The sequence below is a fragment of the Podarcis erhardii genome, assembly GCF_964252035.2.
Source record: "Podarcis erhardii genome assembly, chromosome: 5".
Classification (NCBI taxonomy): domain Eukaryota; kingdom Metazoa; phylum Chordata; class Lepidosauria; order Squamata; family Lacertidae; genus Podarcis; species Podarcis erhardii.
In genome coordinates this window covers 61024199-61043024 of record NC_138509.1, presented here as the reverse complement: position 1 = coordinate 61043024, position 18826 = coordinate 61024199, and the positions used below count along the sequence as shown (strand labels likewise).

Genomic DNA, 18826 nt, shown 5'->3' with positions numbered 1-18826 from the left:
TTCAAACGAATATGACACAGGCTGACTAGCCAGACTCCATTTGTGCAGCTAAATTTTGAAGTAATATGGTTAGGGCAGAAATAAAGTTTTTAAAAATGTGCATCCTGGCACTGGTGTAGCCAGCAGATCCACAACAGCCATTTAAAGCACACCCAGCACATGCTTAAAGCACATGGGTTCCAGTGATACCTGGGAACTGTAGTTGCTGCTTGCAGAGTTACAATTCCCATCACCCTTTAACTACAGTTCCCATTATTATTTGGGGGGAGTCAAGTGCTTAAACTGCGTTAGATTTGCTTTAAATGTAGGGTGTGCATCTGCTTTCAGGCGTCGTGCACGCTATCCATTAACGCACATGACATACCCCAGTGTTTCTCCTAGGTTTTGCTCATACTTTTAAAATTATATTCTCAGCTCTGAGACTCCAGTCAGAGACACGTTTTCTTGCTGGTGCTGCAACCATTTAGTATTATTCTAACAACAGGACACTTAGCTACACTTAGCTATATAGGAAGCTGCTTAATGCTGAGGCCACCTAGGTCAGTACTGTCTGCCATTGGTAGTGGCTCCAGGTTGTATCACAGTCTTACCTGGAGATGCCAGGGATTGAACCAGGGACCTTTTGCATGGAAAGCTTGTGTTCTACCATTGAGCTACGGTGTGAGACTGGTAATTGATCATTTACATATTTCAGAGTTTTATATCCCCTTATTGCAATGTATTTGCATTCCTCATACATTAAAATAACAAGACTGCTATCATTTTAATGAGGCTATACTGCAAAAAAACCCCTGATTATTTATAAGGCTAATACTTCCAATTCCAATTATGTTTATTTACTTATTTCCTAGTTCCTGTGAGCGATGTGACAAATGTATGAGTGCTTATTGAAGGTATTCTGCTTGTTATGTGTGCACCTACTTGTGTTTGATGAGACAGATCTTGGCACAAAATAGTCTGCAGTTCGTGCTTTTAATACTTTGTTGGCTGGATCCCAGAGGGAAGGATGGATGTCACGCAGGTCCTAATGAGATTGCTTGACAGGAAAGATTGACCTACCTTGTAACACCAGGAGTAAGACGCCCCACCTGGATGGTGTGTGTGTATAGGTGTGCAATACCATGCACCCAATATCTATCCCAATTATATTCTTCTCACAGCAGCATAAATGATCTGGGAAAAGCAAATTTGTCTAAAGATAAGATGCTCAAGAAAACTGGGGAAATACCTGAGGCCTTTTGTTGGTATGTCTTTCTTTCTTTCTTTCTCTCCCTTTTTAACTCCCTTCCATGAGCTTAAAAAAAAATTAACAATAGTATTCACTAATGTAGCAGTACAAATGTGCTTAGGTAAAGTGAAGTGTTTAATAAGTAGTTGCTGCAGGCAAAAAGTACGTGAAGTGAAGTGAAGTTAGCATTTATCTGTGAAGTGTTATGTCCAGGATTATAGAAGCTCAGAGACATAACTGCAATAGGGGCTGAAGCAGACCTTAATTTAGTGTGTACAACTGACAAATTGTGCATTTTCTCAAGAAAGAGAAAAACAACAAGAGTAACACCCACGTGCTTTTTAAGTCCCGTTTATCCATATGGCAGCAGTCTATTAAGAAGCTGCTGAGAAGTTCTGTATACGTTCATACAGATGAACTTCTGTTCTCCAGAATAGCAGGATTAATGTCACTCAGCATTACTCATTCAGCATGCACGGTGCTATCTAATTTGTTCATCATTATTGATTGCTGATGGTATAAATTGTCTCACTCAATCAGCAGCAGTAATTACATCTCCTAATATGTGATATAGAGTTGTCTAATTGGAAATGCGCTGGCAAATATGCAAGAAAGAGAAAGAATATATAAACAGTGGAACAGCAACCCAAATAAACAAATGCATGTGGAGAAAGTGTTACATGATTCAGAATGGGTTTTTATAAGGGTATAAGCTGAGTAAACAATTTTTAGTTGAGTTGATGAATCATATTTGTTTTGATTAATTGGCTAAAGCTGCACACGTTTGTAGGTGAAAAGGAAATAAAAAAATTCCTTCCAGTAGCACCTTAAAGACCAACTAAGTTAGTTCTTGGTATGAGCTTTCATGTGCATGCACACTTCTTCAGATACACTGAAACAGAAGTCACCAGACCCTTCTATATAGTGAGAAGGTGGGGAGGGGTATTACTCAGAAGGGTGGTGGGATTGGGTGATTGGCAGATAGCTGTGATGAGCGTGTTGCAATAGGTCTTACAGGAAAAAGCAAGGGGTGAGAAGGTGAAAAATGGCTTTGTCATGTATAATGAGATAAGAATCCAATGAGATAAGAATCCCCACCTTCTCACTATATAGAAGGGTCTGGTGACTTCTGTTTCAGTGTATCTGAAGAAGTGTGCATGCACACGAAAGCTCATACCAAGAACTAACTTAGTTGGTCTTTAAGGTGCTACTGGAAGGAATTTTTTTATTTTGTTTTGACTATGGCAGACCAACACGGCTACCTATCTGTAGGTGAAAAGGAGTTCTTTTAAAAATATTTATAAAATTATTTTTGAATCTAATAATTTTTAAGAAAAAAGAACACACCTGTTTGTTCCTGGACTAGTTCCAAGTTTGAGGGGGCCCTTAGCAAACTGCCCCCTTAAATCAGTGGCCTTCCTGACTGGCTTGACTGGTAGTAGCAATGACACAAAGCAGTAGGACTCCAATCACTATCAGGTTTTTTAAAATTTACTTCCTGAATTTATATCCCACCCTTTCTTCCAAAGGTAGCCTGCAATGGATATCTGAAAGCCACACGTTTAATTTCCTGCACTGCTCCAACTGGAGGCATTGTGGGAAATTTAGATGGCAGACAGGTGGAGGAAATTAAACAATTAAAGGGAGTTCCAGGGCAGGCATCAGCTGTGGACCATGCATAACAGCAGGCACCATCTCAAAAAAGGCAGTCATTTCTAGGTGTGAGAGAAGGGTATATGATATCCTTCAACTGCATCTGAGTTTTTGGTTTCTATTTAAAAGCACCAGGCATTCAGATTTTTCTTTGGAATACCTTTTAGAAATATCTAAACCAAATTTATTTGGGGTAATGAATTTAAAATTACAGGGACACTCAAACAGAGTTGTGAATGAAGGTATTAATTGACCTCACTTGACTGAAATGCCAGCTGCAGAAATGGAAGATATTCGAACAGGGGGGCAAAGTCCTGTAATAAATAACTACGAAGGGAACGTCATTCGTTTCTTCTCTTCCTCATTGAACAGAGGACTGTCTTTTCAGGGTGGAATTCTTGAGAACTGGCCTTCTGTGGCTAAATCTCCTTTCTTATTACACTACTTCTGTAAAAGACGTGAAATCCATCCGACATAACCAATCTTCTGAACAGGGAGTAAGTAAACTCTTTGTTCTTTCATTTGGTGTGGATAGTGGGTTTTAAAATGCAACAGCAAAGGAGAAATTGCTTCCTATAAGCCGCTCCACACAGAAGGGTTGAAAATTATCCTTCTCCATCTTAGTTATTTTTTATTAATTTATCACAGGAATATGGCCATTTGATGTGGACATATCGGATAACAAAGTTATTACAGGCTAGGAGGCTGGGGGTAAACTTTAAGAGAGCAATCCTACGGAGCTAGGGGGAGCTAGGGGAGAGGGAGGAGAATCCATGGGAAATCTATTGCCACTTTCTATGCCCTGCCAGCTTGAGGTGGCCAGGGCAGAAGATGGCGGTGGCAGGGGGAGTGTTTTCTCTTTCCCCCTTATACTAGTAGGAGAGAGGGAAATTAACTGCATCAGGTCTAGGGCTTGGTGTATTGTTTGACTTTGGTGTGTTGGAGGATCAAAGGGACTTGGGAACTTGTGGGTCCAAGGTTTCCCCTGATCCACCCTCAATGTGTTTTCAAACCCTGGTGCTTCCCCTCAGTGGTACATCCATGCCCACTGAGGTTTTAGTGGGCATACTGAGAGCTCCTGACCAGTGGCGTAGCGTGGGTTGTCAGCACCCGGGGCAAGGCAAGTAATTTGCACCTCCTAGCCCGTGGATTTGCGCCCCCTAACCCTAACCCCCAGATGTTGCGCCCGGTGCGGCTGGCCCCCCCTGCACCCCCCACGCTACGCCACTGCTCCTGACACAGCACCCACTTTGGGAACTTCCAAAGGCTCCACAGACAGCCTGTAACCAATTGTAAGATTGCAGTCATGTTTTTTTATTTGTATTTTTTTTTAAGGAAAATATGTGACAAAATTGTTTTAAAGTAAGCCCCATTGATCACAACTCATTTCTGAGTAATCAAAGGCCTTTAACCTTTAATATATAAATTTTACAATAGTTGAATAGCAGAACTGCAATGTTCCAGAAAGGCACAATTTTAGCAACTATCATCCTGGAGGAAGATATGAATCAAGAAAACTAATTTTAAAATATGATTATTTGGGTGTTTTCAATCATACTATTAATATTCGATTTACCATACTTTTAATATTTGAAGCCAGACATCCTGTGTTACAAGGAATGTAAGTGTTATGTTCAAAAAGATAATCTGTTATTTCAAAAATGTTTCCAGTGTTTTACCTTTGAGCCTTTGCCACCCAGTGATGTACCAAATAATAATTTTATATTCAAATGCTTTACATATAATAATAAAAACACTATATTAAGGTCAGAAACTTGTAAGATTTCAGAGTTTCAGGTGAATATTCCTATTAAAATTGTCTTACATAAGAGCAGTGTTTAACTGATTGCACTATGGAGTATTTAATCATTTGGGAAGAATGTTTTGATTTTCGAATGTTTAGGGAATAGATTTTACTCAGATTTGGAAACACTCCCCGTTTTGTCTAGCTGTTAGGAGAAGTGTGTCCCAAAATGCTGATAAATTATTGTAAGGAGAAAAACAGAGAAATGGATAAACATTTATGGATTTGTCTCTTAAAGCCAGCAAGTACATAAAACATAATCTAGGATGATTATGCAGGCCATTAAATACATTTCCTACATCTAGCCTTGGTCTCACTTGCCACTTTTCCATCTACCATACAAAGAATTCCCATTTGGTTTTTCCTCTAAACTTTGTAACCAATTTGTTAGTTATATATTGGATTATGATTTTTCTTGTCCCTTGAAGATTTGACCTTCTATTGATGTTTTTCTCCCTATGAACACAGACTGCATGTATCACCCTGAAGCAGGATGGTTGTTTTCAGAAAAGTAAGTCTAGTCCTTTATCTTGGTGTGACACATCATATATACATTGGGGGTGATGGTGCAGTTTAAGATCTGAGCTATATACAACACAAAACTGTCATAGCACAAAAGAAGCAAACTATAATACAGTCGCTATCTTACATCCAATGTGTGTTTCTTTCCAAAAATATAAATGAGATAAGAGGATGTATCCCGAAGTTCCAACTCTGGGGTGGGGAGTGGGATTTTGAACCTACATACAGAGGGGAAATAGCTAACTGTCCCCACTCCCTATAGTTATTCTACTTAAATTTGCAGCCTTTGGTTTTGCTTAATTTTTTTTTAAAAAAAGAATGAAATCCAGCGAGTGTGATGTGGAAATCACCTCTGGCAGTTTGTTGCATGAGTCCATGAAGTACTGCAACAGCTGCTCTATTTTACAATTGTTTGCCTATAAAAGGTAAGCTAATAAAATACTTTAAAGAAGAAATAGAAATAACAAAGGTTACCAGTAAACTGTTCCATGGTAATAAACCTTGGCAATATGCCATTGCACCAATGCTCTGAGAAAACAAAATGCTTATGAAATTGACCAACCAGGCCTTAAGTCAGAAAAATCAATAAGACAATCAAGAAAAAGAATTTGAGGTTAGACAGCTCTCACTCTCTGGCTTCTAACGGAAGACGTCCAACAGAAGATGAGAGGCAGCGGGTGGGGGGGTGGCAGATTTTGTCGTCTCACAGGGCACCACTGATATTTGAGACACCAAGGTCTGCCACTGCTTACACTTTGGCTATTGTCTTCTCTGCCAGCCAAGTGAGGGAGGGCCTCCGCCCATTTGCCTTCTGGCACAGAGCCAGCTTCCTTTCTTACACTAACAAACATACTTAGGGCCATTCACCATACTTAAGACTTTACCAAGAAGCTTGCCTGCTAGTTCAACAATGGAATCCTCCATTAGATTTTAAGCCTTGCTGGATCCAGGATTCAAGGAATTAGAAAGGACTCAGGCATCATGCAGTCTAAACCCCCCAAACTCACAACATTATTAAAGAAGGAAATCTTAAATAGGTTGAAAAATTATCATAAGATCCATAGCAAAGGTTCCCACAGTTTAATCAACATCAAGTCGGAGGAATCGGTTCTCCAAAGCACAAGAAGTGTAACATATCCACAAATAAGTTAATGACTTTTATATCCTTTCTTCCACAAGGGTGACCATATATGGTTGGAGGCCTCTTCAGGAAGTGAGTTTAATGTGCCCATTGGGGCAGTTGTAAAGATTTCTGACTCTGGACGGTTCTTGCTGGAAGATGATGAAGGCAAGGTAGGTGTCACAACATTTATTCAACAGATGCAAATGTTTTACATAAAGCGAAAGAGCTAGAGATGGGTCTGAATGCCACAACCAGAGATCAAGTTATTCTTGGTCTTGATAGAAGTCTAGGATTCATAGCTGGAACTTTATGCAAATTAGTTATGCAGTGAGATGGGACAAACTGGAGGCCCATATCTGAACAACCTGTTCTTAAATAGTGTTTGAATGCGCATCTGAAATAATTTTGATCAATGGCCTGTCTCTAATGTGTCTCAAGGGTTAGTTCCTAGGAGTAACCTGAGGTGGTGTATAAAATCTAAGCTGATTAGTTAAAAGCAGTTGTATTTAAGGAACACTGGATCATGGCTCGGAACATCTGCAATGTGCGGCCAATGCATCCCACTTCTGTCAAAGGAGTTGAAGATATGATACGCCTTGGAGACATGAATGAAGCTGGCATGGTGCGCAACCTGCTTATCCGCTACAAGGAACACAACATCTATGTAAGTTAGAAATGTGACATTTCATTGTCAAGTAATAATGTGAAATAAAAGCTTGTATTTTGTCTGATCACAGATTTTCCTCTCAGTGAATTAATCATCATTTTACTTTCCCTTCAATTGACATTAATTGATATCCAACAACCCCCCCCCAAAAAAAAAAACCTAGTAGGGAATACTTCAATGTGATTGTAAGACTACTTAGATTTTTTTGATGAAGAAATCTGTGCATTTTGTTAAGTAAAATAAATATGTTCAATATACATTCTCTAAAAACATCAACAAAGATGTGGACAACCTATTTCTTTTGAGAACCATATGCCTTTGGTCTGACAGTTGCCACATGCCAGCAGCGATAGGCACAGCTGGTGATGGGCAGAGCCAGAGATAAAAGTGTCATGGAATAACTAATCAGGAATAAAAACCACTGTGCTTCAGTTTTCACCATAGTTGCCTTAGAATCCTGCGAAGCTCTACTCAGAAGTAAGCCCTACTGGGTTTATTGAGGTTAATCTCAAATAAGTTTACAGAGGCATTAAAAAAAAACCTGTACACCTGTTCTGGAAAGCAAGTGAAACGAATTCCTTTCTGACTTTACTGTGCTTCACTCACACACATGACAGAAGCCTACAAATTTATTCTCAAATTGCTAGGGGGAGTTATCCCCCACAAAACATAACAACAACCCCCAAAAGAAAAAAAAAAAGTACTGCTACTGTCACTTCTATTGTTTTCTGAGCCTACATGGAAAAGTGGTAAGGAAGAAACTCTGATGGGATGATGGAAGAATGGGTTTTACTAACTTTATTTGCAGTCTAGGGATAACAGAATTCTCCGTTTAAATGTGCCCCTGGACTACTGATTATGAATGATAAGAAAAATGTAGAGTCAAATGCAATATAACACTAAGTGGGGTATGTGTACGTGGAATGAGTTCTGCTTGTGCAGTGAAATGCTCTCTCCCCTCGCATATCCCTTAAACCCATTCTGGAGATTCCTTCAATCCTCTACAGCAGCTTTAGGAAGAATGGGAGAAGAGTAGGGAAAGACCTGTTGTGCAGGTGGACATTTCTGCCTGCAGGCAACAACTTAGCCGACTCCTGCCCAAAATGTTTATATGATATGAATAATGTGTCCAATGTTGTTGACCCCTATAGTAGTGTATGACAGACTCTAAAGGCAGAGAGCTTTCATTCATTTATTCTGCTTTCTACTACATTTCAAAGGCTTCTAATCTACCTACACATGTTTTATGATACTTGATAAGGGCAGAGCATGAGGTGATGAGAATATTGTTTGGGGTTTGTGTCATAAGCATCTTCATTTATTTAGACCTACACAGGATCTATCTTGGTAGCTATGAATCCATACCAAGTACTGCCACTGTATACCATGGAACAGATTAGACTCTACTGTAACAAGAGGATTGGAGAACTGCCACCGCATGTCTTCGCCATTGCTGACAATTGCTATTTCAACATGAAAAGAAATAAAAGAGACCAATGCTGCATCATCAGGTAGAGGCAATTAGTAGGCGGAAAGTTTGTTGCTATTCCAAAGAAGAATAGATGGTAGGGTTGGGTGGGAGAGAAAGAGTAACATCTAAGGGAAGCTTCCTGATGGGTGTTTGTTGTGTTTCTCATGAATACAGACTTTTTGCACTGCCGTCCAGTGTCGTTGGCATCAAAATGTCAAACCATATCCGCCCTGCCCATTTAATCCAAAATTACCCTTTCCAGGGAAATTCTGGTAAATCAAACAAGCCACTTGCCAGCCACCTACCCATTTGTGATATCTTAATGATGTATCTGCCGTTCAAGCCCCCATATTGAACCACCCAGCGTAGAAATAAGGACAACGCCATTATTTTTATGGCACTTTGCTCCAATGGTGTAAAAGAAAAAGGCCTCTGGTTTAGAAGTGACTTGCCAGCTGTGGGCAGAGTCACTATGCTGGCTTCCTAGCAGGTGGGATCGGCTCCGTTGTGGCATTTCCATCACACTGACCTTCCATCACACTCACCCTGGTGATAGGCAACAGTGACCCACCCGCTGGGACGCTAGCATAGTGGCTTTGCCCCACCCAGCAAGCTGCTTTTCTGCTGTGGTCCAGCTTGTTCATGTAGTGACCATGGGCCTGACTTTGATAGGTGTACAGTAAAAACAGGCACATGCCCTCAAATGCCACACATTCGAAATGAGACAATGGTAATGCAAAAAAAGAGGGACACAGGTGTAGGCAAGAGGTATCAAAACACAGCTAAACAGTTGTTCAGAGAATATCCACTTTGTTGAAGTGTGATGGTGGAAAGCAAAATTCACTCTTTTCCTGCAACAATTGATTTGAGATTATTCAAGAGCAAGAAGAAACGGGCCACTTTTTACTCCAATTTGTCAAGAGAATCCATCACTGAGTTCACCAGATTTGATATCTTATTTCAGTGGAGAATCCGGAGCAGGGAAGACCGAAAGCACAAAGCTGATTTTGCAGTTCTTAGCAGCTATAAGTGGCCAACATTCTTGGATTGAACAACAGATTCTAGAGGCCAATCCCATTTTAGAAGGTAGGCTATATAATGCCATTCACATGGCAGTTCATTCTATTTCCCTGACCTTTCCCTGACTGTAAATTTCTGCATTATATTTCAGCTTTCAGGAGATGTAAAAGCCACTTCTGAAAAACCAATGGATGTTTAGCACTCACGTTTATGTTATTTGTTTCCAGAAAAAAATCTGTTTGCATTCCTCTTAACTCATAAAATTGCAGGAGTAAAGTGAATAAAGTTGGGGTTGTATTCCAGTACAGTGGTACCTCGGGTTACATATGCTTCAGCTTACATATGCTTCAGGTTACAGACTCCGCTAACCCAGAAGTAGTTCTTCAGGTTAAGAACTTTGCTTCAGGATGAGAACAGAAATTGTGCTCCGGCAGTGCAGCGGCTGCAGGAGACCCCATTAGCTAAAGTGGTGCTTCAAGTTAAGAACAGTTTCAGGTTAAGTATGGACCTCTGGAACGAATTAAGTACTTAACCCGAGGTACCACTGTATAGCAGAAGCATTGATGTGCAAAAGGGTGGTGAAGCAGTGATGTTGTTCAAATGATGGTTGTTGTTGTGAGGCACCATGCTCACTAGTGTGAATGGAATTTAGTTCAACATGCCCGCAGATTGGTAAAAAAGCCACAGTTCTGTATCACAGCAGGTGCTGCAGTGTTAAAGGAATATTAGAAAATGGAAGAGAAGTGCTAACATTATAATCAGGAAAACTAATGCAATATTCTGCATGTCTGAAAGCACCCCTAGAATGTACATCATATATTCCACTCATACAATTATATCCACTGTTCAGTCTGGAGGTTCCACTTGCGTTCCCTATTCAGCTATTAAATATATGAGGATGTCTCATAGAGAAGGGCATGCAGTCAGCCTTTGCTGTCACACATAAGGAAAATATTGGGGAGAAAGTATCGTCCAGTTCTGGAATATTCTTAAAAGAAATTGGAAGTGGCACATACAGCTGTACATTTAGCTGGCTACACTGTAAACAGTCAATATCTGGCAGAGGTTTATGGACTTTTAATGGTTTTTTAATCAGATTACTTTATTGAAATGTTTATACATTAAAGATGGCTCACCACCCTCAAGATCTTGGGATGTAGTTGACTATAAATCAAAATAAAATAAAATAAAATGAGCACCTCTTACTTTGTGAAGAAGAACTTCCAAGTATCTTAGTGCCCTGAATGATTTCAAATAAGCAAAAGAGTGCCCTTCCCCTTCATGGTGCCATCTCACCCATTTACAGCTTTTGGAAATGCCAAGACAATTCGGAATGACAATTCGAGTCGCTTTGGGAAATACATCGATATACATTTCAACCAAAACGGGGTGATAGAAGGAGCTCGGATAGAACAGTTCCTTCTGGAGAAGTCTCGGGTTTGTCGCCAGGTAATTCAGAGCACACATTAATTGGGGCAGTGTTCCTATTTTCATTTGTGCTGCTGTTATGTCTGTGGGGGTCTTCTTATCATTCTAGGCTCCTGAGGAAAGGAACTATCACATCTTTTACTGCATGTTAATGGGGATGAATCTGGAGCAGAAGAAGATGCTGAATCTGGGCACAGCTTCAGAGTACACCTATCTTACTATGGTAAGTTGTGTCATGGAATTCTACTCAATATTGATCCAGAGAAGAACTCCAACGTATAGTTAGCAGAGTAAAAAACTTAAATGCATTGCAGGATTCCCAAAAAATGGACCAGAGGCAATTGTATTTCATCCAGCAGAGCTTTACTGCTACTGAAGGCAAATGAGCATAATAGTCACAAATCCAATACTTTCAGGACTGGCACTGTCCGTAAGACGTCCAGTTGCAGCAGACTTAACTTAAACTTACAATAACTTATAAGAAGACTAAAACTTAACATGAAGCATACTATATACAGAACACCACAGAGAACGAGAGAGAAAAAGAAAAAGAGTGAAACCCAGGCTCCTTCTGGCCTATTATTATTGTCAGCATGACCTTGACAGAAAGAGATAACAGGAGCAGTTTGAGCCAGCTATACTCAGCTTCTCTGAAGGATAACCCAAACATCACGAGCCTTCTGCTTGTTTCTTTCACAGAGCAGCTTTCAAAACCCTCTTAAATTTATTAGAATAGGAAAGATCTCTGCACATCAGATCAATACTTTCTGTACTAAGAAATGCAAACTGACAAGTTGTGCCTTATGTCTATCGGTGAACCTGGTCCTTACCAGCCATTTCACACCAGTACAAGCGCACAGAGGCTTTTCCTCCCACAAAGTTTACACATGTATTTCCATGCATTTTTATATACCCTACAGGGAAGAAAGCTAGAGGAAGAGGCAATTTAGAGCAGAGAAACAGGAGTGTGGGAAGAGTTCACCCCCCCCCCCCGCTTTCACTCCTGCTTAGTGAAGCAGTTAATAAAGAAGAAAAGAACTTCCAGGTGATAGTTTTATGTATTTGCATAAAGCATGTACTTTGGCCTTTGGGCACTTTTTCCCACTGAGCATCTGCAAACCATTCTTAGATGAGAAACAGAAACCCAGTTGCCATTCCCCTCCTCCCTTTAGAAAGACATACATGAAAGTGAAATGTTTATGAAAGGAATGTGGTCCTAAAAAGGAAACACTCTCTCTGCTCTGAGCATTTCCCTAAATAGGAGAGGTGTTTTTTGGTACCATCTTAACCAAAGGAGGGCTTCACCGGCTATCACAGAATGAGAATGTCATTTTCTTGGAAATCAGTCACACTGATTAATATTCAGTTACATCTGATGTTCTGCAGCCTTTTAAATGTGTTTCTCTGGGAAGGGGGGGTTATTGTTTTGCTGTTTTGTTTTAATTATTTACTTGTGTTTTTATCTTGTATTTTATTCTGTGAACTGCCCTGAGATCTTATGATGAAGGATGGTATATAAATTTAATAAATAAAGTAAAATAATCATAATCATAACAATCATAATAAAATATGAAGCAAGTAGAAATTAATCTGATAACTAGGCAGGGCAGAATTTACTTCTGGAATTCAAAGATTGCCTATTTCACAAAAGGTCTGAAGGTCTTTGTGGCTCATGAGGAAGTACAGAAAACACACACACACACACACACACAGATTAGATTAGATTAAAAGGGAAACACACAGAATGCATTTTGCTTTGTGTTTGCTTGCTTATGGGTACAGATGGAAAAGAGGAGACTGAGAGGAGATAGAATAGCTATCTTCAGATATCTTAAGGGCTGTCACATGGAAGAGGGAACATGTCTGTTTTCTCCTGCTCTGGTGGGTAGGACTTGAACCAGTAGCTTCAAATTATAAGAAAGGAGATTCTGACTAAACATTCAAAAAAGCTTTCTGACAATAAGAGCTGTTTGGCTGTGGAACAGACTCCCACGAGAGGTGGTGGACTCTCTTTCCTTGGAGATTTTTAAGCAGAGGTTGGACTGCCATCTGTCATGGATGCTGTAGCCAAGATTCCTGCATTATAGGGGGTTGGACTAGATGACCATTGAGTCCCTTCCAGCTGTAAGATTCTATGATTCTATGCCAGTTTTCTTAGCTGTAAATGTATTGTGTGCACACAATCTCTGAGGACTAAGGCGCGGAGTGGCTTTGGTGAGAAGGGGAGGGGCAGGTGGCTTTGGCAAGGTGTAATGAATGGGAGGGTTTGTGGCTTTGGCAAGAGACGTAGGGAGGTAGGTGGGTTGGGTGAACAAAATAAGCAAGGTTACAGCCCCTAGTTTATACATATACGGATTGAGCATAGGTGAACTGCCAGTCTTCGCAACGAAAGGAAATCTGCTTGGCTAAGGTTCACAAGTCAGTTTAGCAATCTCCTTTTGCAACCAGATTCACAGAATCACGATACCATCCTTGAGAAATCATTCAAACGAACCACCCCATATCATTATGGTATAAAAATGTCATCACTGTGCTGTCTTCCAGGGTGACTGCACTTCCTGTGAAGGCCGTAATGATGCCAAGGAATATGCTCATATTCGCTCTGCCATGAAGATCCTGATGTTCTCTGATTCTGAGCACTGGGACATAAGCAAACTGCTGGCAGCCATTTTGCATCTGGGGAATATGGAGTTTGAAGGTAAGTCCAGCGTGTGCTCCTACACACAAACACACACTGACCAAAGAGGAGAAAATAGGGGTTAATGAAATTACCAGACTATACCTTGAGCAGAAAACAACATTTTGTTATCTACATAAGAAAGTGCAGAGGAATGTAGATACTGAAAAGGACTTTCCTTATTATACATACTGTTAAGATGAATGCTTTGTGATACTTGTGTGTAGTGTAGGGGGGGGGATATTTTAGTTGGAGAAGTTGGATAATTCAACGTTTTATTTCACACAGTTACCACAGAACAGATTGCCCATATGTGGAAAAGCAAGAAAGCAATGAATGATGCATGGGGTGTTTCTGTAGTGATCTTCAGGGATCAACATTTTGAGAAGTGGGCAGGGGATGGCAGGTATATTTGTAAGGATCCCATCTACCACAGTTGAAAAAAAAATCACCATTTTAATTACTGGCACTGCTTAATGTCTGTACAGTATATTACATTTCCATGTAAGAAGGTTCAGGGACCATACCTTAAGGGGCATCTCCCATTTTCCACATGGATTATGAACACAAATACCCTGGTATCTTAGGGAGATTACATTATTCCTCTTCTGTTGTTACTTTTTTTAGCCTAATGTCTGCTTCTTGAATGAGAAAAAGTATGTTACATGCTTTATGTTATAAATGATCACCAAGCTTTACCTTTTCCTTTATCTAGCTGCTGTGTATGATAATTTGGACTGTTGTGCTGTACTGGATTCTGCACACTTTTCCATTGCAACTAAACTGCTTGAGGTATTGGCGTTGCGCATGAATATTATTTATTTACTTATTTCATCCCTACAACCTTTCCTCCAAAGGAACTCAGGGCAGTGAATATAGCTTCTCACTCCATCGCAAGCGGTGTGGGCTTCATGGATGAGTGGGGATTTGAACCTGATCTCCCAGCTCCTAATTTGACATTCTAACCACACTGTATTGCATTGTCCCCTGCCAGTTTCCCCCCCTTTTTGTAGCACACTTTTTACCATATTGTCTTCTCTGCTTAGACATCACATCTTGTGCTCTCATTGCCACCAGCCACTGCTATGATGGCAGGCTTGCCTTGCCTTGCCCTGCTTTCTATTAAAGGTAAAAGTAAAGGACCCCTGACAGTTAAGTCCAGTTGCAAACAACTCTGGGGTTGCAGTGCTCATCTCGCTTTACAGGCCAAGTGAGCCAATGTTTGTCCGCAGACAGTTTTTCCGGGTTATGTGGCCAGCATGACTAAGCTGCTTCTGGCAAAACCAGAGCAGTGCATGGAAACGCCGTTTACCTTCCCACCAGAGTGGTATCTATTTATCTACTTGCACTTTGATGTGCTTTTGAACTACTAGGTTGGCAGGAGCTGGGACTGAGCAACAGGAGCTCACCCCATCACGGGGATTTGAACCGCTGACCTTCTGATTGGCAAGCCCTAGGCTCAGTGGTTTACACCACAGCACCACCCGCATCTCTATTAAGTGTCTTTATATCCCTTCTCTTGAAGGAGGTGCTGCCCTTTCTCGCCAGATCTCCTGCACCTACAGAAAAATGACGCAATTCAATTGTCATTCTTACAGGTGGATTCCGGGGAACTCCACAGCAGCCTTACAAACCACTCGATCATCATCAGGGGAGAGAGTGTCTCTATGCCCCTAAGTGTAGCCCAGGCTGCTGATGTGAGAGATGCCTTCGTAAAGGTAAAGAAGATAAACAGCTCTCCTCATGTGTGGTTCTCAGTTATGTTTTGTAAACAGCTTTGAGGTTTTCTACAATGAGGCAGTTCATACATTTTATGAAGAAATAAATAAAATAAAAATGATAAGGTTGTACATGTCATTGAAGTTTAATAACAGTCTAAAGACAAAATCCTACAAACAATGTCCTCTTTGGTATTCCAGCTTTAGCATCTGATTTATTAAGGAAGTTTGAATCTATACAAGCCTACAGCTATAATGCTTCCTAAATCAAGAGAGAAAAATTATCACTCTTGGCTCTCATCCATGGGCTTACTCTCATGGTGAATGTTGCATGTTTTTCTTGATGTCAGTGGAGCTGGTATTTCAGCACAGAATGGCAGAAAGTGGAGGAGAGGGATGGCATGTTGGCATCTGTGGATGTTTATTTATTTATTGCAGCTTCTTGTTGCTGTGTGCATGGCATTTACTGCAACCCGATGGTATAGTGGTTGAGATGTGATGAAACAGGTTTGTACAGTGTGAAAGGAACTTTAGAAAATGGGACAGAAGCACTAGCCTTATAATCAGCTAAACCAATGCTATAAACCCCACATGTGAATGCAACTTATGTTAAATGCCGTGCTCTTATGCACCTTTTCTTTACCCAGGGGATCTATGGACTCCTCTTCCTCTGGATAGTTAATAAGATCAATACTGCAATTTACAACCCATCATCTCAGGGTCATAAAAAAACATGCAGGTCCATTGGGCTACTGGACATCTTTGGCTTTGAAAATTTTACCACTAACAGGTATAACATTCAAGTTTTAACTGTTTTGTGGGATGTTTTGAGAAATAGCACACCATGTCAGAAACAAATTGTAACCATTAGTATTGATGGAAGTTATATTTTAAGTTAATTAATTTCCACACTGAAGATGTTTGAGGTCCACTGATACAGCTTCATGCTGAAGTGAAAGTGTGTGGTGTTTGTTACTTGCCCTTGATATATGCTAGATTTCATGAGAGCTGCCTGGTGATTCAAGATTTTTAGTGGATTAATCATTTGTCTTTTAATTGGTTACTCAGCCAGTTGTATTTCTCTTTAAGTGTATATTTTACCCACACCTCAATATCTGAAGCCTATGAAGGACTAGAAGGGAAGATTATATTAATAATATAAATGTTCACAATAAATAAGAAATAATTGTGTCCCTGCAGTTTTGAGCAGCTGTGCATCAACTTTGCCAATGAGCATCTCCAGCAGTTCTTCGTAGCGCATGTCTTCAAGCTAGAGCAGGAGGAATACTTGGCTGAGCATATCACCTGGAGTCACATTGACTTCACAGATAACTGTACCGCCTTGGAAGTGATTGCACTCAAACCCATGAATATTGTGTCACTCATTGATGAAGAAAGCAGGTTCCCTAAGGTGAGAATCGTGTTTTTTTCTCCAGGCTGCCCACAGGGAATTAGCCTTGCTATTATTTTTTCTGTTGCTATATTGTATTGATTTGTGTTGCATGTTGTGAATCTAGCTGTGTAGCTTGGCTCTCTTGCTTTAAACATCTGGAGCTATTTGCTGTGCAGGCAACCTAACAGAGACCCCCTCAGGTTTCTGTATCTCTAAAATATTTCCTGACTCTAAAAATGTTGTTGCCACATTGTCGCATCTCAGGAAGTCTTTTGCCACACATTTTCCTTGTTTGTTTTGAACACGTATTAGCATCCTCCCCGACCCATTTTAATCTCATGTTGTGGTTTGCTTCCAGGGAACAGACACAACCATGTTGCACAAAATCAACAATCATCATTGCAGAAGCAAAATCTACATTCCACCAAGAAGCGTCCATGACACAGTCTTTGGTATCAACCATTTTGCTGGTGTTGTTTATTACCAGTCTAAAGGTGAGTCAATAATAAAAGTTCCCTGCCCATCATTATATCTTCTATCAATTCAAAGAGAGTTCCTTTTTCCCCAGTTTCAAATCCTGCAGATTGATCCTGTCAGACTAATTCTTGGTTCATAAACAGCTGTTTCATTCCTTTACTGAAGTGGTGTGGAAGGCAGGGTCCACTATCAAAGAGAATGGCCAAGGGAACTCAGTACAATACGGAAATTGGCATCAAGCAGAAAAAAATTATTTACCTTGCTTCTCCTTTCTTATAGGTTTTCTTGAGAAAAACCGTGACATGCTTAGCTCTGACATCCTGCAGATGGTTCATTCATCCAAAAACAAATTCCTCAGACAGGTCTTTCAGGTGGAGACACCCGTGAATGTGATTCCTTTTGGCCGTGGGAGCATTAGGCATCTAGGAGTGGATCCCACCTTCAAGGTTAGCTGCCCCCCAGCACTGACTTGAAATGTAGATGCACTCCCAGCCCCTGTTTCTTAGACATTCTAGCTGCATTTTACCTTCTGTGTCAATTATAAGCCTTTGCCATATTTTAAATGTATAATGGTAGGAATGATCCCGATCTATTTATATTAGATGTAGCTGCTTTATTCTATAATTCCGAAAATACTTTCCTAGTTAGAATGAGTGGTTTGGTCAGAATATGCAGTTTTGTTTTCCTAGGGTTACCAGATTCAAAACAGGAGAGTAGAAATATATAGCAAGCAAAGCATCTTCTACAGTTACAATCACTCCTAGACTGCATACACACTATATCTTTAAAGCACATTCAAAGCATATTTCTCTCCCCCCCCCCCAAGGAATTCTGGTCACTGTAGTTCCAATTCCCAGCAACCCTTAACTAACTACAGTGCTCAGAATTCTTTGAGAGGAAAAAGGTACTTTGAATGTGCTTTGGAGTTATAGTTTGTACACAACCTTGGCCTGTTGTGAGGGGATGGGGTCCCCTGCAATTCTTGTATGACACGTATGGGGAAGATCTGCATGTTTATTGACTGCAAAACATTGGCTGAGGAGGAGCAAGCCCAGTCCAACTAGTGCAGGTGTTACAATTTTGCAGTCATAGCACTGGCAAATCAGGATGAAGCATTTCTAAGCATTTAGCCAGTGTGATGAAGTGGTTAGAATATTGGCCCTAAACCAGGAAAACCTAGGCTTAGATCCCTACTCACCTGTGAAGGTCATTGGGTAATCTCGAACTAGCCAACATCTCTCAGACGCAAGGTTATTGTGAGGATAAAATGAGATAACATCAGTCTACATTGTCCTTAGCTATTTGGAGAAAGGATACGCGGTGGCTATGCAAATTTGCAGCCATCATGTTGTAATAGCATTGTAGGGACATTATTGTGGTGTTGTGCCAATGTTTAGGATTTATCCACATGATTTTCAGATTTCCCCCTGCACTACCTTCAATATAACTGTAGCGAAACATCAAATAATTGCTGTACTTATCTTATCCATCTGTTTATTTCCTCCTTTATTCTTTCAAAATTCTACCCTTTTTGCTCTCCCTTTTGCCACCAGTCATTGTCCTGCCGGGGTTTTGTGCAATCCAGAACATCACCTGCTGCCTTTGGACAGGTAAACTGCTTAGAGAAGAAATGCCACGATTGAAA

The 18826-nt window shown here is 40.4% G+C and overlaps 1 protein-coding gene across 4 annotated transcripts in view; it reads left to right on the top strand.

The window, feature by feature from the left end:
* Positions 1–552: 552 nt before the first annotated feature.
* MYO7B (myosin VIIB) overlaps positions 553–18826 on the top strand; it is a 59427-nt gene continuing 41153 nt past the window's right edge. For 2 of the 4 annotated variants that reach the window (XM_081864045.1, XM_081864043.1), the window contains exons 1-17: positions 553–1244; positions 3254–3378; positions 5154–5196; positions 6387–6500; positions 6842–6994; positions 8324–8508; positions 9433–9554; positions 10795–10937; positions 11026–11139; positions 13461–13614; positions 14309–14385; positions 15192–15311; positions 15959–16101; positions 16512–16722; positions 17063–17198; positions 17461–17627; positions 18735–18791. In XM_081864045.1, coding sequence (XP_081720171.1) covers positions 5179–5196; positions 6387–6500; positions 6842–6994; positions 8324–8508; positions 9433–9554; positions 10795–10937; positions 11026–11139; positions 13461–13614; positions 14309–14385; positions 15192–15311; positions 15959–16101; positions 16512–16722; positions 17063–17198; positions 17461–17627; positions 18735–18791 — 1914 coding nt within the window. In that variant the 5' untranslated portion in view covers positions 553–1244; positions 3254–3378; positions 5154–5178. The remainder of the gene's footprint in view (positions 1245–3253; positions 3379–5153; positions 5197–6386; positions 6501–6841; positions 6995–8323; positions 8509–9432; positions 9555–10794; positions 10938–11025; positions 11140–13460; positions 13615–14308; positions 14386–15191; positions 15312–15958; positions 16102–16511; positions 16723–17062; positions 17199–17460; positions 17628–18734; positions 18792–18826) is intronic. The other 2 variants (XM_081864044.1, XM_081864046.1) reach the window with 2 other exon arrangements.